This window comes from Anomalospiza imberbis, chromosome 1, assembly GCF_031753505.1.
Source record: "Anomalospiza imberbis isolate Cuckoo-Finch-1a 21T00152 chromosome 1, ASM3175350v1, whole genome shotgun sequence".
Classification (NCBI taxonomy): domain Eukaryota; kingdom Metazoa; phylum Chordata; class Aves; order Passeriformes; family Viduidae; genus Anomalospiza; species Anomalospiza imberbis.
The window spans coordinates 7,080,154-7,102,165 of NC_089681.1; the positions used below are offsets into that span (position 1 = coordinate 7,080,154).

Consider the following 22,012-nt stretch of genomic DNA (forward strand, 5'->3'; position numbering starts at 1 on the left):
GGCCACTGCTGGATTTCAAGGTGTTTTTCTAAGTCCTTTTCAACCCAACATCCAGGTTCTCCATTGTTAGGTAACTACCATAAGCTACCAAACACAGAATTCCTCAAAGCTTTCACACCACAGGGCTCTTGTGCATAGCCTTCCCTATTAAAAAGAATTTTTTTGTCTTGAATCAGTCACTTTTGAAATAAATGGTAAATAAAGTAATGATAAAGGAGGCTCAGGGGGAACCTTATCACTCCCTACAACTACCTGAAAGGAGGCTGTGGAAAGGTCTACTTGCCACGTGAGAAACACTGGATATTGGGAAAAATTCCTTCACTGAAAGAGTGGTCAGGCACTGAAACAGGCTGCCCAAGAAACAGTGAAAATCTTAAAAGAAATGTGGGTGTGGCACCTGGGATAAGGTTCGGTGGTGAACATGGTGGTGGCAGGGTTGACAATTTTATTTGACCTTGGAGGTCTTTTCCAATCTGAACAATTATATAATTCATAACACTATGTTTTTAACATACCTAGGACTTACCACAGGGGCAATTATGTTTTTATGCCTTTAAGTAAAAGATCTAACGAAGTTGCAGCGTGTAAGTCTTACTTCCTAACACATCAACAATATCCACAGAATGATTTAGTGGCACTGAATAAACTTAGGTATACTAAAAAGAATTTGCCAGTTCCCACAGCTCAGATTAGGTTAACTGTGTGGCTTCAAGGCTCACAAGATTTGAATTTATCACATTTTGGTATGATTGGAAGTGACAGTAATTATTGTCAGATATGCACAAAGAGCATTTGAGAAACTCTATTTAAGGCAATGGCAAAATGGTTGTTGCCAAAAGAAATCTATAGCACTATTAGGTAAAATTGGAAACCACGGAACAATGCAGAAAACTGTAAACAAATCAAGCAATTTCTCAAAGTCTGAATTTTCCCCCTTTTATGTGTATGTTTAGATTAAATTCTGCAACAGAGTGAAGGTGAGATCACCTCGACTGAAGATTTAAAATACATTTAAAATTATGAATTATAATTAAACACAAAATGACATTACTACATAAATGACTCATTCTTGTACCTCACCATACACTGGCATACAGCTACACAGAGTGTCTTATAGTTTAGGCTTCTGATCTCTGTTGTAGACTGAAAATAAATCTAGAAAAAACTTTTCTTTTTTTCCTAGGAAAAGTATCCCATTTTAAATGCCAGCAGACAAGCCTAAAGAAGGTCTTTGACACTTCCGAGTGCATGAAGCAGACAGATGGGGTTTGTCCACATCCTTTTTTGCACTACAGTAACTGTATTAGCCATCCTCTCTCGATGGTAAACCTAAAAGCACACAGTAAACCCTCAAATGCTACTGGAGAAGTAAGAAACCCAGCCCCCCTTTCTCAGCAAACTTGCCACATAATCTGGATTTCAGAACCAAACCTCATTCCCTGGCATGTTAACTCTCTGCAGCATCTGTCACTGCTATGAATGGTTGATCATAAGTACCTCTGTAGTCATCTCAATGCCATTAAGCAGATGGCAGCGCTAAATCCAAATGATGTAGTACATTTCCCAGGTGGACTTTGTTTCCATACACCACCATTATTCTACAATTCCTCAGTGATAAATCTTAAGTATTCTAGAGAACATTAAACAGTGAGCTGACAAAGACAATTGATTTATTAGCATCCATCTCCCTTTGCCTCGCATTTCCTCATTGTCCTCACAAACACTTGTGCAGATCATGTATGGAGTCACTAAGGGACCAAAAGCACTTTGGCTCAATTTGAAGCCTATTTTGGAGATTTAAAATAACTAGATTTTTTTCATGCTGAAAATATTTAAACTACAGTTTTAAATGAAGATTCAACTAAATCCTCTTGATTCCTCCATAATACTGTTAGGTGAATTTTCATATAAAATTGGTCTACCATTAACACCAGGCTATTAAAGCACCCATGACTTTCTGCAATAAATCCAAGTAAATAATTACAATTCTGGACAGGCTTGAGAAGTCCTTTAAGAGTGAGCTAAGTTGTATAAGGACGCATACATGCTGGTGACAAGCCTACATATGTCTGACATATGCAAATATCAGCACCAGGAGTCACGAGTTTGGCTTTCACAACTGCAATTCATATTTTACCCTAAGATCCTGACAAGGCTTTTGGCACACAACTGCACATGTGAAATTAATAAATATTCATATAGGAGTAATTTTATGAAGGAATTCCTGACTACATAACACACCCTTGACTGCATATCATGTAACCCTAAAGACTCATTGCATATTGGGGCATGAAGTTATAGGGGATATGGCTTTAAACTAAAAGAGGACAGATTTAGATTAGATATAATGAAATTCTTTACTGTGAGAGTGGTGAAGCACTGGCAGAGGCTGTCTGGAGAATTTGTGAATGCTCCATCCCTAGAAGTGTTCAAGACCAGGTTGGATGGAGCTTGGAGCACCCTGGTCTACTGGAAGTTGTTCCTGCCCATGGCAGGGGGTTGGAACTAAAAGATCTTTGAGGTCTTTTCCAACCTAATCTATTCTATGATTCTATGAAGCATTTGCAACCCTCTGATTTTCAGAAATGGCATTAAAAAAAAAAAAAAAATTAGATTGTTTTGGTTTTCTATAACAAGACTAAACAATCCAGTTGATTAAACATCCCAGTTTATACTGATACAATTATTTAACAATCCCTCTGCAAAAAACTATACATGTAATTTAATACTCTAAAAATCAATTAGATACCTAGTAAAGCACAGTATAGCTTCAAGGGATATTTTAAGTCTTTTCGACCATAAAGAATAATTCTGTTAAAGGATATCCTGAAGCACTGTTTGGGGCTTTGTTCCATGAACAAGGAACAGTGGATAATAAAATGTTCTAAATGAAAGCAACATTTTTTATAGGATTACAGGGCATTAAGATAGATGAGAACTCAGAAAATTCCCATGTTTCTCTCTCTTGTAAGTGCTGTGGCAGGTTTTAACTCAAACTTCAGATTGCCAGGCACAAGGAGGGATTCACACAATGTCAAATAAAATACCATTAAACTTCTAACCACTCATGATTTCGTGTCAGCAAGCAGTACATAGAATGGAATATTTTATTTGCAGAACAAACAATATCTCAACTACCTTAATGCACACAAAAATACAGTTTCCTATTCTTCATATTTAAACATGTCACTCATCCTAATCCAATTCAGATTTGGCCATTTATTGTCCGGATTAAAAGAGCAATAAAGGAGAGTCACACTGCATGGTGCTGAAGACTGAATCTGGAGAATGCACTCCTGTGCACCTCCAGTAAAAGATTTGCTGTCATGCAACCTCTTAGAGATCTCCAAAATTCCTAAAGATATTATAGATTCTATTGCAAGTTTCTGTCTTTAACAGAGGAATCACTAAATAAGCCAAATATTTAAAACAAAAATGAAAATTTTAGCTGTTTCTGCCACATCACATATCATCATTGTACACTTGTGAGCATTAAGCCCTGTTCCTACACTCAAACTTAGTCATGTACTAAAAATTACTGCAAGTAATTTAATGAGACAGCTCATTTTCAGTTTACTAGCTATTGCTCACACTTCCTCTTTAATATACAGTATCACTAATATTGCAGTATTTCTACAGGAATTAGTATCAGAAGATGTACTAGAAATACTATTACTTCAAGATTACTATTTTAGAAAAGGAAAGAGTAAGTTATTTCCACATGCTGGTCACCAAATAATACATTTTAAACACATCACTGCTCTCCATGTGCAAATGCAGTTTCTTTCTTGCAGTTTTATGGGGGCAAAAAATTAAGAAAAAATAAGGCTAAACTATGAAAACAATGTAATTTGCCCTAATTTCCTTCATAGTAAGGGCATTTTAATGCTCCTAAATATGATAAGTATCTCATTGTGGTTACAGAATGCTATTTTGCAATATGGGCTACTACTTGATATTCAGACTAAAGACAGGAATGCTGGGTCTAGGTAGGTCAGATGGCTGTTTATAGTTATTACTTTTTGCCTGCCAACACCATCCTAAAAATCTTTCTGCCAAACCAGAAAATATGCCAGAAAATGAGTGCTGATATCCTGTGAGAAACGTGCAATTGAATAAATTCTTGTTTTCCTACAGAGCACTTAAGAAAATTAGGGGAAAAAAGTAAAATAATCATTCAGAAGGTAACAAATTCATTAAAATTTAACAATATATGTATTGTGAAATTGCAGGTAAAATACAAAGTAAAGCAATCATTTTATGAAATATCTCCTTCTAGACAGCTAGGCATGTGCAAATGTATCTAAGAATATTATACATGTATTATGTATTAATCCTTTACAAGACCCATTTCATTCCTGGGGAGACTTGCTTTTTTCCTAATTTTAGTTCAAAGGAAGAAAATCTCAGTGAAAACCTTCTCAATGTGGGGGAAAAAAATCAAATCTAAGTAATGTTTAATTTTGGCTCAGGCAAATGACTTTGTAATGAAGTCCAAATGTTTGTGTGCAATAAACCCATTTACCAACACCACAAGCAAGAAGGCAGAACAGAATTGCCAACATAAAAGTTGAAGACTACTTTGGCAATTGTCTTTTGGGAAAAAAAATCCATTACCAGCAACTGTTCTCAAAATGTAACACTCTATAGAGTCTCATATTTTGAAGGTTCTACACTGCAGATTTCTTAAGTTACATTTTTATCAAGTTTAGAGTCTGTAGGAGCCAAGTATCAGACAAAAAGGTAATTTCATTATTTTAGTTCTCAACAATAATGACACTTGAACTTCCCACTATGCTTTTTCACACCAACTAAGTTGTTGAGCACAGAAAAATATTCATTTACACAACAAAACTTAAGTTGGGTGTGACAACACTACAGCAGAGCAGGTGCCAGGTGTAAACAGCTTTGTTCTCAACTTTGCTGTGAACAGTTCTGTACTATTTCAGGTAAAGCTACATTGTAAATCTTACATATTTAGCAGAAGGTAGAACAAATCTGCCTTAAATATACTATTAATTTTAATTCATCACAAGAGATTTATCAACAGGAACCTCAGTAACCCTACCTCAGAGACAAGTAGTAACTTTGCCATAAATTTTTGGGACATTGTCAAAAACATTAAAACAGCTACTATTGAGCAAATTATGAATGCTTGGTCCAAGAGAAAAAGAAGGAAAATAAATTACAACTCAGTAAAAGGTGGACAGAAGTTCTTTTTCCAGAAGTGGAGATGATCATCCAAGCTGCTACATTTGTAACGGGATTTTTGCCATGAAGTTCAAACCACATAAAAGAAGTAGTTTGTACTTCACAGAGTGTTTCCAATCAGGTCACATTGTTACTCCTGGAGTTGCTAAATAGTGACTCCTTTAGGAAAGCAAAATTAAAAAAAAAAAAAAATCAAAAATGCTTAACTGCTGAAAATTAAGTTGGAGAAGGAAAACAAATGGCAAGAGATTCAAATTTTTCACAAGGAGTTCCACAGAGGAGTAAAACAAACTGACAGGTGTATTTTTTTACAGTAAAACACAGGTTAAATACTTGAATATAACTTCGTAAAAGTAGTAAGAAAATTTAATCAGTTGTGTTTTAGAAAATTTAATACCTTCTATAAAGTTGTCTTTTTTCTCCTCTCCCCTCCTTACCCACTCCTCCCTCCCACGAGTCTGAGCTAAATTTCCCTGAATTTCCTGAACTTTTGAAAACTTTTATTTAGGATTTGGTATCACTAAAATTATTACAAGTTCTCAGTTCTGTTTCTTTTCAGCCTCTCAGAAATTCAACTTTTATACTTCTGTGATATTAAAGACAAGTAACCTATGGGTTATTTCTAAAATCCTCTTATGAATTTTTTGCTGTTTAAGATGAAATTGAAAACTCTAAGTAAAATTAACTGGCCAACAACAGAATTTTTCAATTGCAGTTATAGTTGATTTGGAGGCTTACCTTTGTGCTTGAGTGCTATAGCTGTTATCATAGGAATCATAGCTTTGTTCATCATAAGCAGCTCCATAGCCATCATCGTATTCCTGAAATGACACAAAAGATGCAATATTAACTTCAAGCACACTCCAGAAACAGAGCAGTAGCCCAGTTCTACGAGTGAAAGACAACACTCTCCTGAAATGTAGGTATAACATATGTGCACCATGAAGTGGCAAAATCTTGAGATTACTTCTACCTATACATCTTAGACCATAATTTCTTTGAAGGTATTTTAAGCTATTGGCAATGTGCTTCAGAAAGATGTTTTCATTAACACTGGCTTGTGCAGATGACAGTACCAGAATTTCATGTCTCCATGTTCTTGAGTTTGAGTGAGCTACTGATCTTCAAGAAAGCTCTGGGAAGCATCTCAGGAATCAAAACATCTGAATAAACATTACACAATTGACTTAGGTAGCTGACTTATTTCTGGACAATAAATTCAATTCTATGTAACTCTGGATATGAAAGAACTTCCCTAGAGATAAGACTAGCAAGAATGATAGTTTTACTACTCTGAATGCCCTCTGAGTAGTACTCTTCAACTTGTAGGAGTTTAGCACTGAACAAGAAGCTATAAGTAAGGATTTCTTATTTCTCTCCACATTATTCACACTATTTAAGTATACAGTGAAACACTTCTCAAAACAGTGCTGTATTTGAACACCAATTTGAATAAACTACTAACCTCAGCCACACAGAAGGACAAAAACAAGTGACAGTGATTATGTGTTTTCACAGAGAAGGATGAGCTATACAAATCTGAAGAACTGTCAACAATTTAATGTTTTGTCCAATAATACACCTAAGTGAGCTAAACATGGGAAAAGCAGAAATGGCACATCTACTGCACTGATTCCTAGGATATCCTAATATCTAAATCGTGTTTAAATATGCCAAAGACCTCAATGGATATTTAGGAGTATGTTGCCAGATGCGAATCACCTAATAAGAAGACACTTTAAAGGATGGGGAATCAACCTTCATATATATATATATATGTGTGTGTGTGTGTATGTATATATATATATATATATATATATATATATATATATAAATAAATGGAGTTTTCTGAATAAGTGTGTATCCAGTCCTGGCAATTAAAGGATAAAGCTTCATGAAAGACCCAATATTTTCACAAATGGAATGTCTAGTAATATTTCAGCAGTGACAGTAAACAAAACCAACAATCAGTATCAATCAATTTAGATAGGAACAACAAATGATGGATTGTCTAACTCTAGAAGAAAACATCTCCAATGATGGGAATCTGACAGCTTGCTATTGCAGAAGGCAGTGACATCCTCAAAACAGCTGACAGAAAACCTAATTTCCTATGAGTTTTTAGCAAGTTTTCCAGTCATTTGAAATTGCTTCTATGGAAAACAGGCAACCTGCCTATCAATAGGGCTTCACCACTGCTAGATGAGTGCACATGATTGTTTCCCAGCAGTGATTAGGAGAAGGGTGTCTGTGAACATTTGCCAGCACAGTTGAGTGAGTTTATTCATTGGTTTGGAAGAAGAAACTAGGATTCTTTCAACTGTCAGTTGCATGGAGATCCATGAATAAATAGTCACTCATAAAAGGAAATGCATTTTCTCTTTCAGTAATTCACTGCCCGGAAACTAAAAATTAAAACAGACTCCTAGGATTTTCTTGCCCATCAGATAAGGGTTTTCTTGATAAGCCACAGACTAAACCCCAACCCCACTGCCTCCTGGCAGTTATTCCAAACAGGCATTTTATTACTTATTGATGCAATACACAGGCATCTGTTAACAATACAGACCCTGAACAACAGCAGCAGCTGCCTGAGCCAATTTCTTTGCTCTGTTCCAGAATATTTACATGACATTTGGTGTCCTCTCATAGACTCTCCCAACTGTGAACTAGCCATCACTAAGAGAGGCGTCCAAACTTCAAACTGGGCATATCCAGCAGTGGCAACAAATGAAAGCAGAGGACTGAAACTAACCTTTTAATGTGTTAGGAAAGCTTTGCCCCTAAGGAATCATTAGAGACCTCTTGAGCAATCAGTCCTCTCATTCACATTTAGGTTAACTGTTTCACTGAAAAAATGGGCCATGAAAGAAAGATGGTAAGAGACTACTTTGAAGTTATGGTGTTTCAATGACTTCTTGAAAACAGAGGAACAAATAAATTTGAAAAGAGAAGATCCTTCATAAGATGTTCAGCAGAACAAAAGGAAAATTTGGGGGAGGTCCATTCTGTATCAGATTGAACTACTTCTTTTATTAGCACTTATCTTCCAGAGAATTTTTGCCCAGGATTCATCACTGTTCACCACTCCGTGTGTTAGTATGTTGACAACTGCTGAAATTAAGCCCTGCATTATGATATTGTTCATGGTGGTTCTTAGAAGCCTTGTATGGAAAGATATCTGGTTTGTGGTTTATATGTGGGACTCCTGTCAGAATTAAAATTGTCAACCTGGGCTTTTGAGATTATTATAATCTACTTAAATAGATCTATTATCTTTTATTGATGTATTTCATAGAATCATTGAATGGTTTGGATTTGAAGGGACCTTAATGTTCCATCTTGTTCCATCCCCTGTCATGGACAGGGACACCTTCCATGTGTCCAGACTAGACCAGGTTGCTCAGAGTCTCACCCAACCTGGCCTTGAACACTTCCAGGGATAGGGCAGCCACAACTTCTCTGGGCAGTCTGTGCCAGAACCTCACCACCCACACAGGAAAGAATTTTTCCCTAATATTTACAGTTATAAACCTCAAAGTTTACACTAAAAACAAGATAAATATGTGCAACATGCTCCAAAAATAAAAAGGGTTTGCTCTCAATAGCTTGTTCTGTTAAGAAATAAGAGATTCAAATTCCAAAATATGTGTTTCCTCTGCACAATTCCATTGAAGTAGCAATTAGGCAGGAGCAGCTGAAGTATGTTTCAGAGCTTTCCTTGAACTAGGTCTGACAGCATTTGCTCTTAGTCATGCAGTATTTGAAAATTTTCTCTTCCAGGAGGTTACAAATAAGGTCAACCAAGACAGAATTTTTTACATTTTAAATTAATTCATGCTACTTGAGTATTTTCTTTCTGAATCAGACTTCTAGTGGCTTCAGTGAATGTTTTCTTTAATTTTATTTAGTATTTAGGTGAAATATCCCAGGCCATCTGGCATATTTCAGTGCTATAAAATACCATGCTAACTTAAATGAAAATAACTATCATTTTTACACATGTATAATGAAAATGGACAGAACTGAACTCACACAGAAAGTCTGTAGTAAAGTACACCTTTGTACTAAGTACATTCTACTATGCCCAAGCATAGCTATACAGATGTCTTTCTAGTAATAACAAAAGAATTATACTTTCATAAGAACCTTCTCATTACATTTTTCCTGCTGTTTTTTGGGCATCTTTCAGGTACTTATAAAAGCATTCACTTTCATATTTAAAACCATTATTCTTCACATGGATTACAGTGTCTGTATTCCTTCAATCTACTAAATGTAATACAATGGACTTCCCTCTCTATTCAAATGACATATGTCTATGAATAGCTTTTCCTAAATGTACTCAGATGTCAGAAAGTTTACTGGTGAATCCATATTTCATCTCTCGCTTCAAAACCCAAAAGCCCACACCAGATCATGTCTTCATGCCGTGAACAGAAGCCTTTTCTTTGTTATTCATTATTCTACTTTTCAGGATAACCTAGAAAACTTGACTCTTATCAGATTAGTCTGATCAAAAGGCAGCAAGTGTGCTGAACAGTCTGTGCCCACAACTGAAATGTGAGGAAAAAAGAGATGAAAATGATGAAGTCCTTTTAAACTATAGGTATTTATTACCCAACATTTGAAGTATCTAGCAGGAAGGTAACAAGGGCAACTGTCTTGACTTCAGGCTTAAGAATCTTCCCCCAGAATAACAGAAAAGCTGGAGTTACAACACAGATAATCCGAAAGGAATATGAAATTACTTTGTAAAAATCTCAAAGCTTAATAATAAAGTCCTTTATTAAGCCAACCTATAAGTGTTTCTACTTAAAGAGAGCTTCTGCCTGCAGTGGTCTCAGTGATGGTGCCCACAGGTGAAATAAATCCAAAGAGCAGCACTGGTAGCTGTAATTGCTCCATGTAAAGAACAGACATTATTCATTAATAGAATCAAAGGCAATGTGTAAATATGCACCATTTGAATATATTAAATTACTATCATGGGTCAAAAAATGACAAAAGCAGTCTTTGCCACAACCTCTGCACTCCCCAAAACATTATAAATCACCCTAAGCCTTGCTTATCAGTGCTTTTTAATTAAAATAGTACTCTGAACAAACCCTTGCAAGTGGAGAATAGGAAATGGTGGTTTTAAATTGGAATCTGTTGGCAGTGACAATGACAGACTACTGTTTGGACCCTCTTTAAGGAAAATTAACAATGTTTCAAAGAACAAGACAGAGAAACAGGAAGAAGAAGAGGGTAAAAGTGGCTTTTAACAGAAAGGCCATTTGCAGAGCTGGGAAAAAAGATCATGAAATCAATAAGAAATCAATTTTCCAGCTGTTCCCATCTAAGGAAATCCATCCAAGGGAAAAAAATAAGGACACTACCACTACAGCTAAAATGTTTTCTTTTTACACTGTTTCTTTTCCTCATCATTCTCTGAAATTAATACTTACACCACTACTTTATCCCAGAACACTGACGGAACATATTCACTTTTAGATAAAAACTATCAAATTAAAAAAAAAAAAGTTTATGCAGAGATTAACTTGAAGGAGACCACACAAAACAACATCAGTGCAATGAACTCCTTTTGGCAAATTAGAACTGTAAAGGGAAGGAACAGCCATTTTGTTACATGGGAATAACATCTCCCCTCATTTAATCAACAGCGAATATGAGGCAATCAGAACAAATATGGGCAGCTACAACCATCTTAAGTCTGAGCACCAACATCAAGGACATTAGCAGCAAACATGCACAGACTGTAAGCTCTTATTTTGGAGATTTTCATCTGTTTTCATCCAGAAGGAGTCTAGTGCATATCCAACCAGAACAAATAAGGTTTTCATAGAATGAGAGATGCAGGAGTGGATTGTTTTTCATGCACCTCAAAAAAACCCTGAGGAGTTGCTAATGATTATAGACAGCAGCATTTAAACCAAATTACTATCAGACCAAAACAAGTCTGGTTTTCTATACACAACAGCAGGGAGCAGTGCCAGAATCAGGAGGACTCATTCAATAATACAAAGTTTCAGATAAGCAGCTTAAGCTAAAATACTCGGAAAGGAATTTTATAGGAACTTTATAGGTGAATATTGAGTTAGGCAAGGGGAAAAGCTGTTCAGTCTTTTCTCCAAAGCACTCCACTTTTTCCACCACCAATGTCACCCCAGTTCCTGGGAAAATGGAAATATTTTGCATTCTCTCTCCATCTCATCCTGAAAACCCCAGAGAAGATACAAGATTTGAAATTAAACAAAACAGTTATTTGAAGGGATTTAAATATTAAAGCTTTTTTTTCCCCCCACATTTATTTCTTCTTGCTTGTCCTATTTACTATGAAAAAGAACGTTCTATTGGGAAGAAAAAGTCAAGAAATAATGTTTTGATGTTATGAACTTGCTTTCCGGAAGTCTTACACGAATTCCCCCTGAATTTAAGAACAGTGTTAGCACTTCTAAAAAGCCAGAACTCAGCAAACAAACTGCTTAGAAAATGGCACAATACCTAAATGGAAACCACATTATCCACAAAGAGGAACAGGGACAGCATGGACAAAAGATTAATTTCTCTGCTTCTTTGAGATTGAAGCTAATTCAAGCCCTTTTCCAGGAACCCAAACAAAAAGCTTCACATTCAAAACAACTAAGCAAATAAACTCACTGATCTAAAATGCTGCATGTCATTAGGAAGCTATCAACATTCACAAGACCAAGATAAATTAAAACATGGTGTAAATCTTGCAAAGTGACACTGAAATTATACTTTAACTCCACTCAAGAGTTTAAATTCTTTTCAAAGTCTTATGCCACCTGGACTAGCCCTTACTTTCACTAATATTTTGCTACCTCAACTTCAAGAAGCCTTTATTTATAAATTTAAAAACTGGGGCTTTTTATATGGTATATAGAGATTTTTCTCTTTTTTTCCTACAGATCTTACCTTCTTCAACCCTAAACAACAAGTGAATGTTAATGAGAAAATGCTACTTTAAAAACAGTTCACCACTCAAAATCAGCAGTGTATTAATAGCTCCAAGAAATTGCTTCCACATTAATCCTAATTTTCAGTTTTCCAAAATCTAAATTAATTATGACCTCAGTAGGGCGACAGGGAATTCAAGCTTAAAGCTGGAGATTAAAACAGAATTTGCACTGGGTTTCTAAGGATGTGAACTAAATGGCAGGATATAGGTTTTTCAGTGGCATGGGCTCTCCCCTGTAAATAGTAAGATTGCAATTATTATTTTACCTAATGGATACCTTCATTCATACTTTGTAATAATCACTAGATCATGAAATTAATTTCTTAGCCATCCAGACAAATATTATTTGTGAATCAACTTTCCCTAAGGCTTACTAAATTTGTAGGATTTCCTGCAAAACCAAAAGGACAGAAAGTGCTGTCTATGCTGGGACAGTATCCTGGTGGTCAGCACATCATCTCCCGAGGGAACCAAGGGAATATGAATACCTGTAACAGGAATTTGAACGACAGGCCTTCCACTACCATAAAGATACTGAGATTTCACTTACAAAGAGAGAGCAACACACCATCTGCCCATTATTTTGGGTGAGATCTTGTTAGACAGCAGGTTATGGTAATGTTTTGGGTCTTCCCCATTTCTCATGGGAAACAGGACAAGCATAGTCTCATAGTACTGTAATATCTGCAATACACATGTACTTCACAGTACACTTACAGTGCTAATTACAGTCTCACAATACAGACCGAGTGTGAGAACTACAAGCTTGAGACTGAGGTCTGCTTTGTTCATCAGTTAAGGCAATGGATTTCTGGAAATACCCACATATGAATGCTCCAGGAAATATAAAGCTTATAAACAGACCTAACCTTTATGGTTTTGAAGAAAGAAGAAATAAAACATAGATTTTAACGAGTAGGCTTTGAAATTTGTTGCTGCCAGTGACTTTTTTTGAATCCACTGTTCTGTACATCCTTTTGAGTGGCCTGTATCTGTATCCAAGTTAAAATAATCTTGAAATCTAATAGGAAATAATTCACAGTGCTCTTTTTCAAGTTACAATTTACTTAACATCAGAAAGGCTCCCTTGGTCTCTTACTGGTAGACATTCCATCTTGGTTCCACTTCTTAATACACAAAGTAATGCCATTGAAGCTTTAGCTGCTAGAAATTACACATGTGATCAGGGCGTCAGAAAACTCTGCCCCTGAGTTAACCCTTGTCTGAACAAAAGAAAGCATAAATAAATTGGCCAAAAGCAGAAATAAAGCTCTGCCACAAATTTTCCCCAGAACAGGGAAGAATATTTAGAGCTGACAATCTTCCAAAGTAGTGTTGAAGCAAGTCTTGGCCACAACATGCTAGACTGATGAGTTATTTTTTGGTGTAGACATTCCATAATGCCAGAGCAGCAGGTTTTAAATCCATGCTTGAAGTTCTCAATGCCTAAAAACGTGATTATGAACTCGGATAAAACTCACTTTGCATTTAACACAATTAAGCAGCCAAAACAGGACTTGACACAGCATCATCGCAAATATATTCATGCAAAGGACAGTAGTGAAAGACTGGCAGAATATTTGCAAAATATTCCCCTTTATAAAATGAAAACAGCATCAAATAAAAACCTAGTCTTAAAAAGCTTCAGTCTCACTGCTGTGTTGCTAATTTGGAAAAAAGCCTCAGAGATTGGAAGCTGCGAAGAAGACAACAGCAGGGCGAAGCCAAGAGCAGCAAATCTTACGAGACAGTAACTGAGACTGAGCAGTTCTGCTCTAACCCATGTTGGACTCAACATTTGCTAAGGAATTGACCCTACACTGTTACTAATTTCCTGCTTATTGGAAAATTGTAGAAAAGCTTAAACATTTCAGCTAGTACTTAAATACAGTTTCTATTTCTTATCGTAGTGGAATAAGTTGTCAACTTAAAAATCTATAAAAATATTTATATCTATTACACAGTATAGTTCAATGAGTAGAGGAAAAAAAATCACATTTAATTAAGAGAAAAACGTTCCTGAAACCATCTGTAAGTTCTTCAACAAATGTAGCATCCACCTAGTATGGTTTCCCTCATCCAACTATTACAAAAATAATCCTGGCCATGCTTCACATGTCACAACATGTTTTCTCCTGACCTAAGCAGCTGAGGAAAGAAAAATGAGAGTCCTGTTAGTCTTTAGAGAAAGTTTATCGTAGCAACCAGAGCAGTGAGTTCAGAACAGTGACTATAAAGCTGGCTGGCTGTAGAGGGGGGAGTTTTTCCTATATAAGCTGATGCTACAGTTATTAAAGACTCGGTCTTCAGAGAAAATGATAAGGAACTGTCATTTAGTGGCTTCAAGAGCTTCATCATGGTACTAAGAGTGTGGTGGGGTCTCAGGAGGAATGAGTCCTGCAGCTGAGACTTATACATAAGTGAGACTGGCAACAGTGGAGTAGGAAACTACTTATATTGAACTGGAAAGACACGCCACTATTGCTGCTAGCCCAGCATGTTGTGTGACTTCTGCAGAGAAAGCCAAAGCATTCAAAGGCCACCAATGCAAAGAAAAGCTGACAGAAGACAGAGGCAGCTCACTCTGAGCAGAGCTTTCTATAATGGGCAAGATTCTGGAACACTTCCCTGTGGGCTCTAAACACAGGACAGCAATGTTCAGAGTTTTCTTGATCTTACATCAAAATGCATCTCAAATTAAGGACTTTTTGCCTGTGATATTTTTCCTATGTGAAATACTGCCTCCAGAAGTAACCCTTCCATTTTTTCAGAATGAAATAGGCATTCCCTTTCCCATTTTGAAGATAACTATTTTAAAAAACCCAACTATTTAATCAAGAAGAGGAAGGAGAGATATCAGGATAAGCAGGAGGCAGAACTGCGTTTGCCACAGATGTTAAAAATTAATTGGTTTCAAAGACTACACAGAGTTAGCAAAGGGAGTGAAGGAAAAAGGAAGCTGTAATTCATTGTCTGTAACAAGGTAGATTTAATAGCACTCAACAGAGGAAATGGGCAAGGACTTTACATACTGAAAGCTCTAAATCACCTTTGAGATATTGAGTTACAGGAGTGAGTGGTTCAAAGCTTCCATACAGATACAGTTTGCTTCCTCCTGGACTTGCACAATTTCACATTAGTTTAATGAGTACAAAGCAAAGGCTTGTAGGCCTAAGGGAATGAAAAGCTTTATGAATCCTCAGGACTTTCCAACCCTCAATGGAAAGTCTTCTTGTGGCGGGTTGACACCCTGACTGGACACCAGGTGCCCACTAAAGCCACTCTGTCACTCCCCTCCTCAGGTGAGGTTATGGGAGAAGCCATAACAAAGTCTCATGGCTCAAGATCACTCACCAATTGCTGTCCCAGGCAAAACAGATCCAGCTGGGGGAAATTAGTTTATTACCAATGAAATCAGAGAAGGATGATGAGAAATAAAAACTCAATTTAGTGACATCTTCCCCTGCACTTTTCCCTTCTTTCCCAGTCTCAAATTCACTCCAAAATTCTCTATTCATTCCCTCACAGTAATGCAGGGGATGGGAATGGGGGCTGTGGTGAGTTCACCACACCTTGTCCCTCCTCGTTCCTCCCCAGGAACAGGACACTTCCCACTTTTCACCAGCTCCAGTATCAGATCCCTCCCACAGGGACAGTCCAACACAATCTTCTCCAATATGAGCCCTTCCCTTGGGGCTGCAGTTTTTCATGAACTGTTCCAGTGCAGGGCCCTTGCATGGGGTGAGGTCCTTTAGGAACAGATTGCTGCAGACTGTGATTTTTTTCCCCTCTCTGAAATACATTATCCCAGAGGTTGTACCACCACTGCTGGGCTTTGGCTTGGTCAGCAGCAGGATCGCCTTGGAGCTGGCTGGCACTGATTCTGCTGGACACAGCAGAAGCTTCCAGAAGTATCTCACAGAAACCACCCCTGCACCCCTCTGCTACCAAAACCTGGCCACAAAAACCCAATACACTTCTAAAGGTTTCTCTGTAACCTCTCTGGATTATCTCAGTCTCCAAAGCTTTGATGGTGCTTAAAATAGATTTTGGTACCCCCCAGTGTTTCTGATGTTCTCATTCTACAGACACTTCTCAATCAATAAGACCTTATTCTGCTCTGGTTGGCAAGCTAATACTTTAGTATTAGATATAACTAAACAGGAATTAGTAACAAAGGCACAGAAATACTACTAAAGACTCATACCACACTCCCTTATACTTGTAAAAGAGTTAAGGCACTTAGATAATGTACTGCAAATGGACAGGTAAAAAATACCAAGCATCAAATTTAACACTGAACATGCAACATACCAATGGCTTATGTCCCTGCTAAACATTCTTCTAAAGAAAAAATAGACCATCTAGGACTGCTTTTTCAACTAAAGTTTTTAGTACTATATCTGTCTATCTAACTATATCTATCCCTGCTAAGGTATCTTTTTTTGAAGCTAAGTGACCCAGTTTTAAGAAAATTCTTTTTAGAAATTATTTAGCACAGCACTATTTTTCTGTACAATGCTATTTTCTAATTATTCTCCCAGTAGTGAAGCATACTTCAGGATACTGAGGCAAACAGCTGTTACTTCCACACCACTTCTATAGACACATCCTATAAATAGCAAATCATAAAGAAATATGAAGTTACTCTAAGAGGTTTATATTCTACCATCTCTCTATGTGTTCTAGAATGCATGTCCTGGAAACAGGTGTACAATGAGGATTGACTCCTTGGAAAGCATTGTGAGAGAACCACTTATTTGCAGTACCCACTTTGACTAGTCAAGTATAGCCAGGGGAAATTTAGGCACATTGTTAAAGTATTCTTCCTCAAAACTAATGAACTACATTAATTTATTTTGAATTTTTCAGTTATATGCATAAATGTTTACATTAACAACATTGAACTTCCCTTATAAAGCTACAAGTGTTATACAGAAAACCAGCTTTCTGCCAAAAGGGATGGTTTTGGTGGGGATCTTTAGAAGAGAAGAGGTGAAGGCAGGCAAAAGAAAGGTTTAGAGAAAAGCAAAAAAGTATCTAAATACCAAAGACATTTTCAGGAACACAGAATCTCCTTTTTTGCTAGTCTAAACAATGAAGTCCAGACACACTTGGCTGTAAAGAGGGCACACTAAAACTTTAGTATTAAAAGCATTGTCCTTGAAGATATTATTTTTCTATAACACTAAATTCATTTTTATCACTAGAGTTTTGACTTAATGATCTTTTTTCTCTATCTTACTGCTCTGTAAGTTCAATTTAACTTTTCCTTAACAATTCATAACTGCATAATTTTGTCATATATAACATAAAAAGTATTTTGATATGATTCTAATGTTTAAATAATAAAATCAAGATGAATATGTATGGCTTATTGAAATACACTGTGCATTGTTAAAAATTTAGGATTAGTTTTGAAGCTCTCATAAAAATACTTTACATGTCTAATCATTAAACCACTATACAACCACAAAGATCGGCTTAGGAGGGAAGATTAAAATATTATTCTGTTTTAGTTGAGAATTAAAAGTCTACAACAACCATAATTTTTCAGGTTTTCTGGAAAGCAGAAACCTGATATTAAACATTTAAGAGGTACATAACTATTTTGCCAAATGCAATGTAAATGTCTTTATGGTGGTATATACATATAACCTGATTTTTTTTTTTTTTTAATTAAACAGTTCAAGCCTGAAATGATGAAGACAGACGACCACTAATTACAGAGGTTGTAGAGAGTTCTGAAGGGATCTGAGCTCTCCAGAATGACACAGGCTCCATGCACAGCACATCCACAGCTCCACTTACATATTCCCCGTAGGTCTCCTGTGCCGGGGGCGGTGGCAGGGGCCGGTACCCTGCGGGGGGAGGAACTCCTCGTGCTCTGGGTGCCAGAAGTCCCCGGCTCCGACTGACTGGTCCTCTGCTGGGAGGGACTCCCCTGGGAGCTGGTGCCCCTCTGGGCACTCCTGCTGGTGGTGGAGGCACTCCCCCACGGCCCCTGCAAACACATGGATCACTCACCATTAAACACTACAGCCAGGGCCTCCCTTCCAACACCTCCCTCCCACACATCATGACAGTTTTCCTTTGCTACAGCCAGAAAAAGTCTAGAAGAGATTTAGTTCGTCCTTTCTCTGTAGGCTTAAATCAGATTACACATTATGCAAAAAATGTGGGAAGATACAAATTAGAGATGGGATTCAGTGATGAACCTTGCACTGACTTGAGTCATTCTCACACACTCAGACACACCCAAAACAATCTGCTGGAATTAGTCAGCTGCACTGGGATTTGACTTCTAGTATGTGAAATCACAAGCACAGAGCAACAGCTTCATTTGAAGGTGTCAGGCTATATCATACTCAAACCCTGCACAGAGGAATCAGTTGCCACTCCCATGAAAGCTTCTGAACACAACCCAAAAATTACACTGGGTGTGAGATACTGAGTGCATCACAAAAAGTACATTTTCTTTTGCTTCTGAAGAGATGTCCATCTGTTTCCAGGAAACATCCAAACATAATAAAACATGCAGGGTGATTATAGGATATAACCTGACGTCCTGCACGCATTTAAGAACACTAAATAACAGTATATTTGGTCTAAACATTCTGAAAGTGTGAAAGGCACTAATTTGCATTCCATTACTTTGGACACTTAACATGGATGAAAAATATGAGACTTCAGTTGAACCAGTTTTCAAAAAACATTTAATCCATTTAGAAGTGGCTTTTCCTCCTACCTCCCTGTAGTAAAGGAGAGACTTAGATGTACAATCTGTGAGAAATTTGCATTATTTACTCTTTTAAATAGGACATCTAAAACATTGCTAATAGACATCTCCTTTTTAAGGAAATCATTTCAACCCATGAGCTATAATTGAGTCTGGATGACTACTGCTGGCAAATAGAATTGTTCCGAAGAAGCCAGACCCTTATCGTACACTCTAACAGATACATAGAAGGAAACAAGGCACAAGCTCTACCCTGTCTTTCTACCTACCAAGCCATTATCTAATTAATCTCAAGACCAACAATTGAGTAAAAATGTCCTGATTTCAGTAGAAATTTTCAACTTGAACAGTATGACAAAGATCCAGATTTGGCCTCATGATTTCCTATCCCATTTAATACAAATCATATAATTTCACATCAATAAATGAATCAGAAAACAAAGGCAGTCATTTTACCACAAATAAGTAGTATTTCAAAAACTGCATCACTAAATGAGGAATGCAAAAAATGTAAAGATACAACCAGGATAGATTTTATTAATTTTATTACTGATCAAAACACAGTTACAAAGTATTTTAAATAAGCCTACAGAGTAAGTGATTTAAAACTGTGCTTATTACTCAGTTTTGGCTAATCTGTAGAATGCCTCCTCAGGACAGGGTACCAGCTGCTTATTTGACTTCATTGTAGTGGGGGCAGGGGTGAGCAGTGAAGTTTCCAGACACAGCTTGCTGAAGTAATATAAAGAAATAGCAAATGTGATACTTTCCAGGAGAAGCCAGAGAAAGGGAAATGAACCTAGTGGCATAGACTATAGTAAATACCAAGTCAAAAAAAAAAAAAAAAGGTCAGTGAAAAGATTCAAGAATCATTAGGCATATAATCATGACAGCATCCTTCAGGCAGGGTGCAAGTGAAAGCAGGAAATGGGATAGGCTGAAAAACATGGAAAAACATTTAAGGGAAGAAAAAAGGTAATTTTTCAAGATAGTATAGATTTATTCTTGAGAAGTAATTAGAAACCAGATCCATGTGATGAGGTCTTTTCTGCATTTCAAAAACCAGTTAATAGGACTGGAATGGTGATGGGTGGGAAATAATATTTCTCTTGTATTATGAGATTGTTTATGATCTTAAGTTTTCATAACTTTGTTCATTCCTCCTACAGGGATCTCTTAATCTGAGCTGTATGGTTCTCATGTTACTGCAACAGGCTGAAGGAGACTGGAAAAGCACGAGACAGAAAACCCAGTGACAGGAGAGTTCAATCAGCACCACACAGATTTGAGTTGTATCAGGTTATGAGGCTAAGAGGAAATTTTTAGAAACTGTAAATTGTTGTTTCTTTTAACTTGTATAAAAGTTTGTAAATTGCAAATCCTTTTAATTTAAGAATTGTTATTTTTAAAGAAGTTATAGGGGAACTAAAGAAGCTTGAGGTACATTTACCATGAACAGACACAAAATACAGAGGAACAACTTGAACAGGAACCTTTGCACACCTTTGCAAAAACAACTGATCTGTTCAGGTATTGCTTAATTTGAAAAGGGCAGCTACACAAATTATGTTTAAAAATGCTTAAAAGAGTAAAATGTACATATATGATATGGGGAGACAGCAAGTCTGTAAGAAGTCAGAGCAAATACACAATTATCAAAAAAGAAAACACTAGAGAAAGGGCAATAGGAGCTCAGTAAGGCTAAAACAGGTTTTAAAAGAAGTATCACTTGAAAGGCTGAACCCAACTCCAATCTCAAAGGAAGAATCCTCATAAAACAAAATACTCAGGAAAGCAGGTCCAAAATGATGGCAGTCCTTCAATTGTCACAGAATCAGGAAACCTCCCAGAGTGAGCCTCAATCACCAGTGCAGATCAATTTGCACATATGAATGTCTACATGCACATGTACATTAAAATTTTGCTACACAATCAAGAATAACTGAACAAGCTTCTCATGTTAGAGCTGCTCTTACAGTAATCCACTGGATAGTGCCGCCAAAGCTTTAGAGACAAATTATAGAACAAAAGGAACAAATCAAAAGACCTGCACTATTTTTCAATAAACTGCAACAGAAGTTCAGATGCCTACTCTAATTTGTAGTTGAATCCCAACCTGAATGTTTTAGAAAAGAAAATTGCTAAAAAAATCCAACTTACAGGAGGGGACACTTGGGAGTTAATACATACACACATATAAATTTATGTATCTTAGCATTGCAGGAACAAATGGGTTCTGCACTATGACTGCCTACAGAACATCTAGAATTAAGATTTGGCCCAAAGATCAGGACACTAAAACTACAATTTTAGAAAGCATAAGAGTACACAGAAAACTTCGCTACTCAACTGTGTGCATTCACAGACTTGTTTCCTAAATCAGCTTCTTTCCCAATTAAAAAAACCCCAAATATAAAATAAATGGAGGTGCATCAGAAACTATGTCAAAGACGATGAGCAGTCTAGAACCGTTCACATATCAGAACAATTAAGTAGATTAAGGCACTCCATACTACCAGTGACAACTGAGGGTTATCTGATGGGTCCAACAGAAGCATCAGAGGAATGGAGAAGGCTGAGGGGTGCCCTCAGCACAATCTACACCTTTCTCAAGGGGAGCAGTGGAACAGGAGGTGCTGGGCTCCTCTCTGGTGACCAGACACAGGACCGAACAAAACTGAATGAAGCTGATTTTGAAATTACATTCTTTCCTGGACTTTTCATCTCCTAATCAACTGCTTTTGAGGGGTACCCAACTGCTTCCAAAGCCTCTGAAGAAACTGCACAGAGGGTCTGTTCTCTACCCTTTCCCTTCTACAACTATCTCACCTATAATTGAAAGAATCTTTGTGCAACTGCTAATAATTAGAACAATTATTCTACATATTTTATCACATCCAGAGATACCTTACCATCAAATCAAACTTCTCATGGCTCCTAGACCACTTCCACTGCTTGCTTCTTTACCCAATGACATCCTTCTGCAAGCCGAATTTCAGGTGCCACCAACTCCCCTTGTCTTTGCTACCAGACTGCTGTTTAGTTTTATTTCCTTTATAAAACCTTTGTAAAAAGTT

General features: G+C 36.9%; 2 protein-coding genes across 4 annotated transcripts in view; both read right to left on the reverse strand.

Annotated features, from left to right (window-relative positions):
• LOC137474847 (uncharacterized) overlaps window positions 1-22,012 on the reverse strand; it is a 739,674-nt gene that overhangs the window by 465,596 nt on the left and 252,066 nt on the right. The gene's annotated exons all lie outside the window — the stretch shown is intronic.
• Window positions 1-22,012, reverse strand: part of KHDRBS3 (KH RNA binding domain containing, signal transduction associated 3) — a 91,538-nt gene that overhangs the window by 16,784 nt on the left and 52,742 nt on the right. For all 3 annotated transcript variants that reach the window (XR_010996066.1, XM_068180462.1, XM_068180471.1), the window contains exons 6-7: window positions 18,008-18,200; window positions 5,950-6,032 (exon numbers count right to left, since the gene is read on the reverse strand). Coding sequence is in view for 2 of the 3 variants with exons in the window: in XM_068180462.1 (XP_068036563.1) it covers window positions 5,950-6,032; window positions 18,008-18,200 (276 nt within the window). In the remaining variant the exon portion in view is untranslated. The remainder of the gene's footprint in view (window positions 1-5,949; window positions 6,033-18,007; window positions 18,201-22,012) is intronic.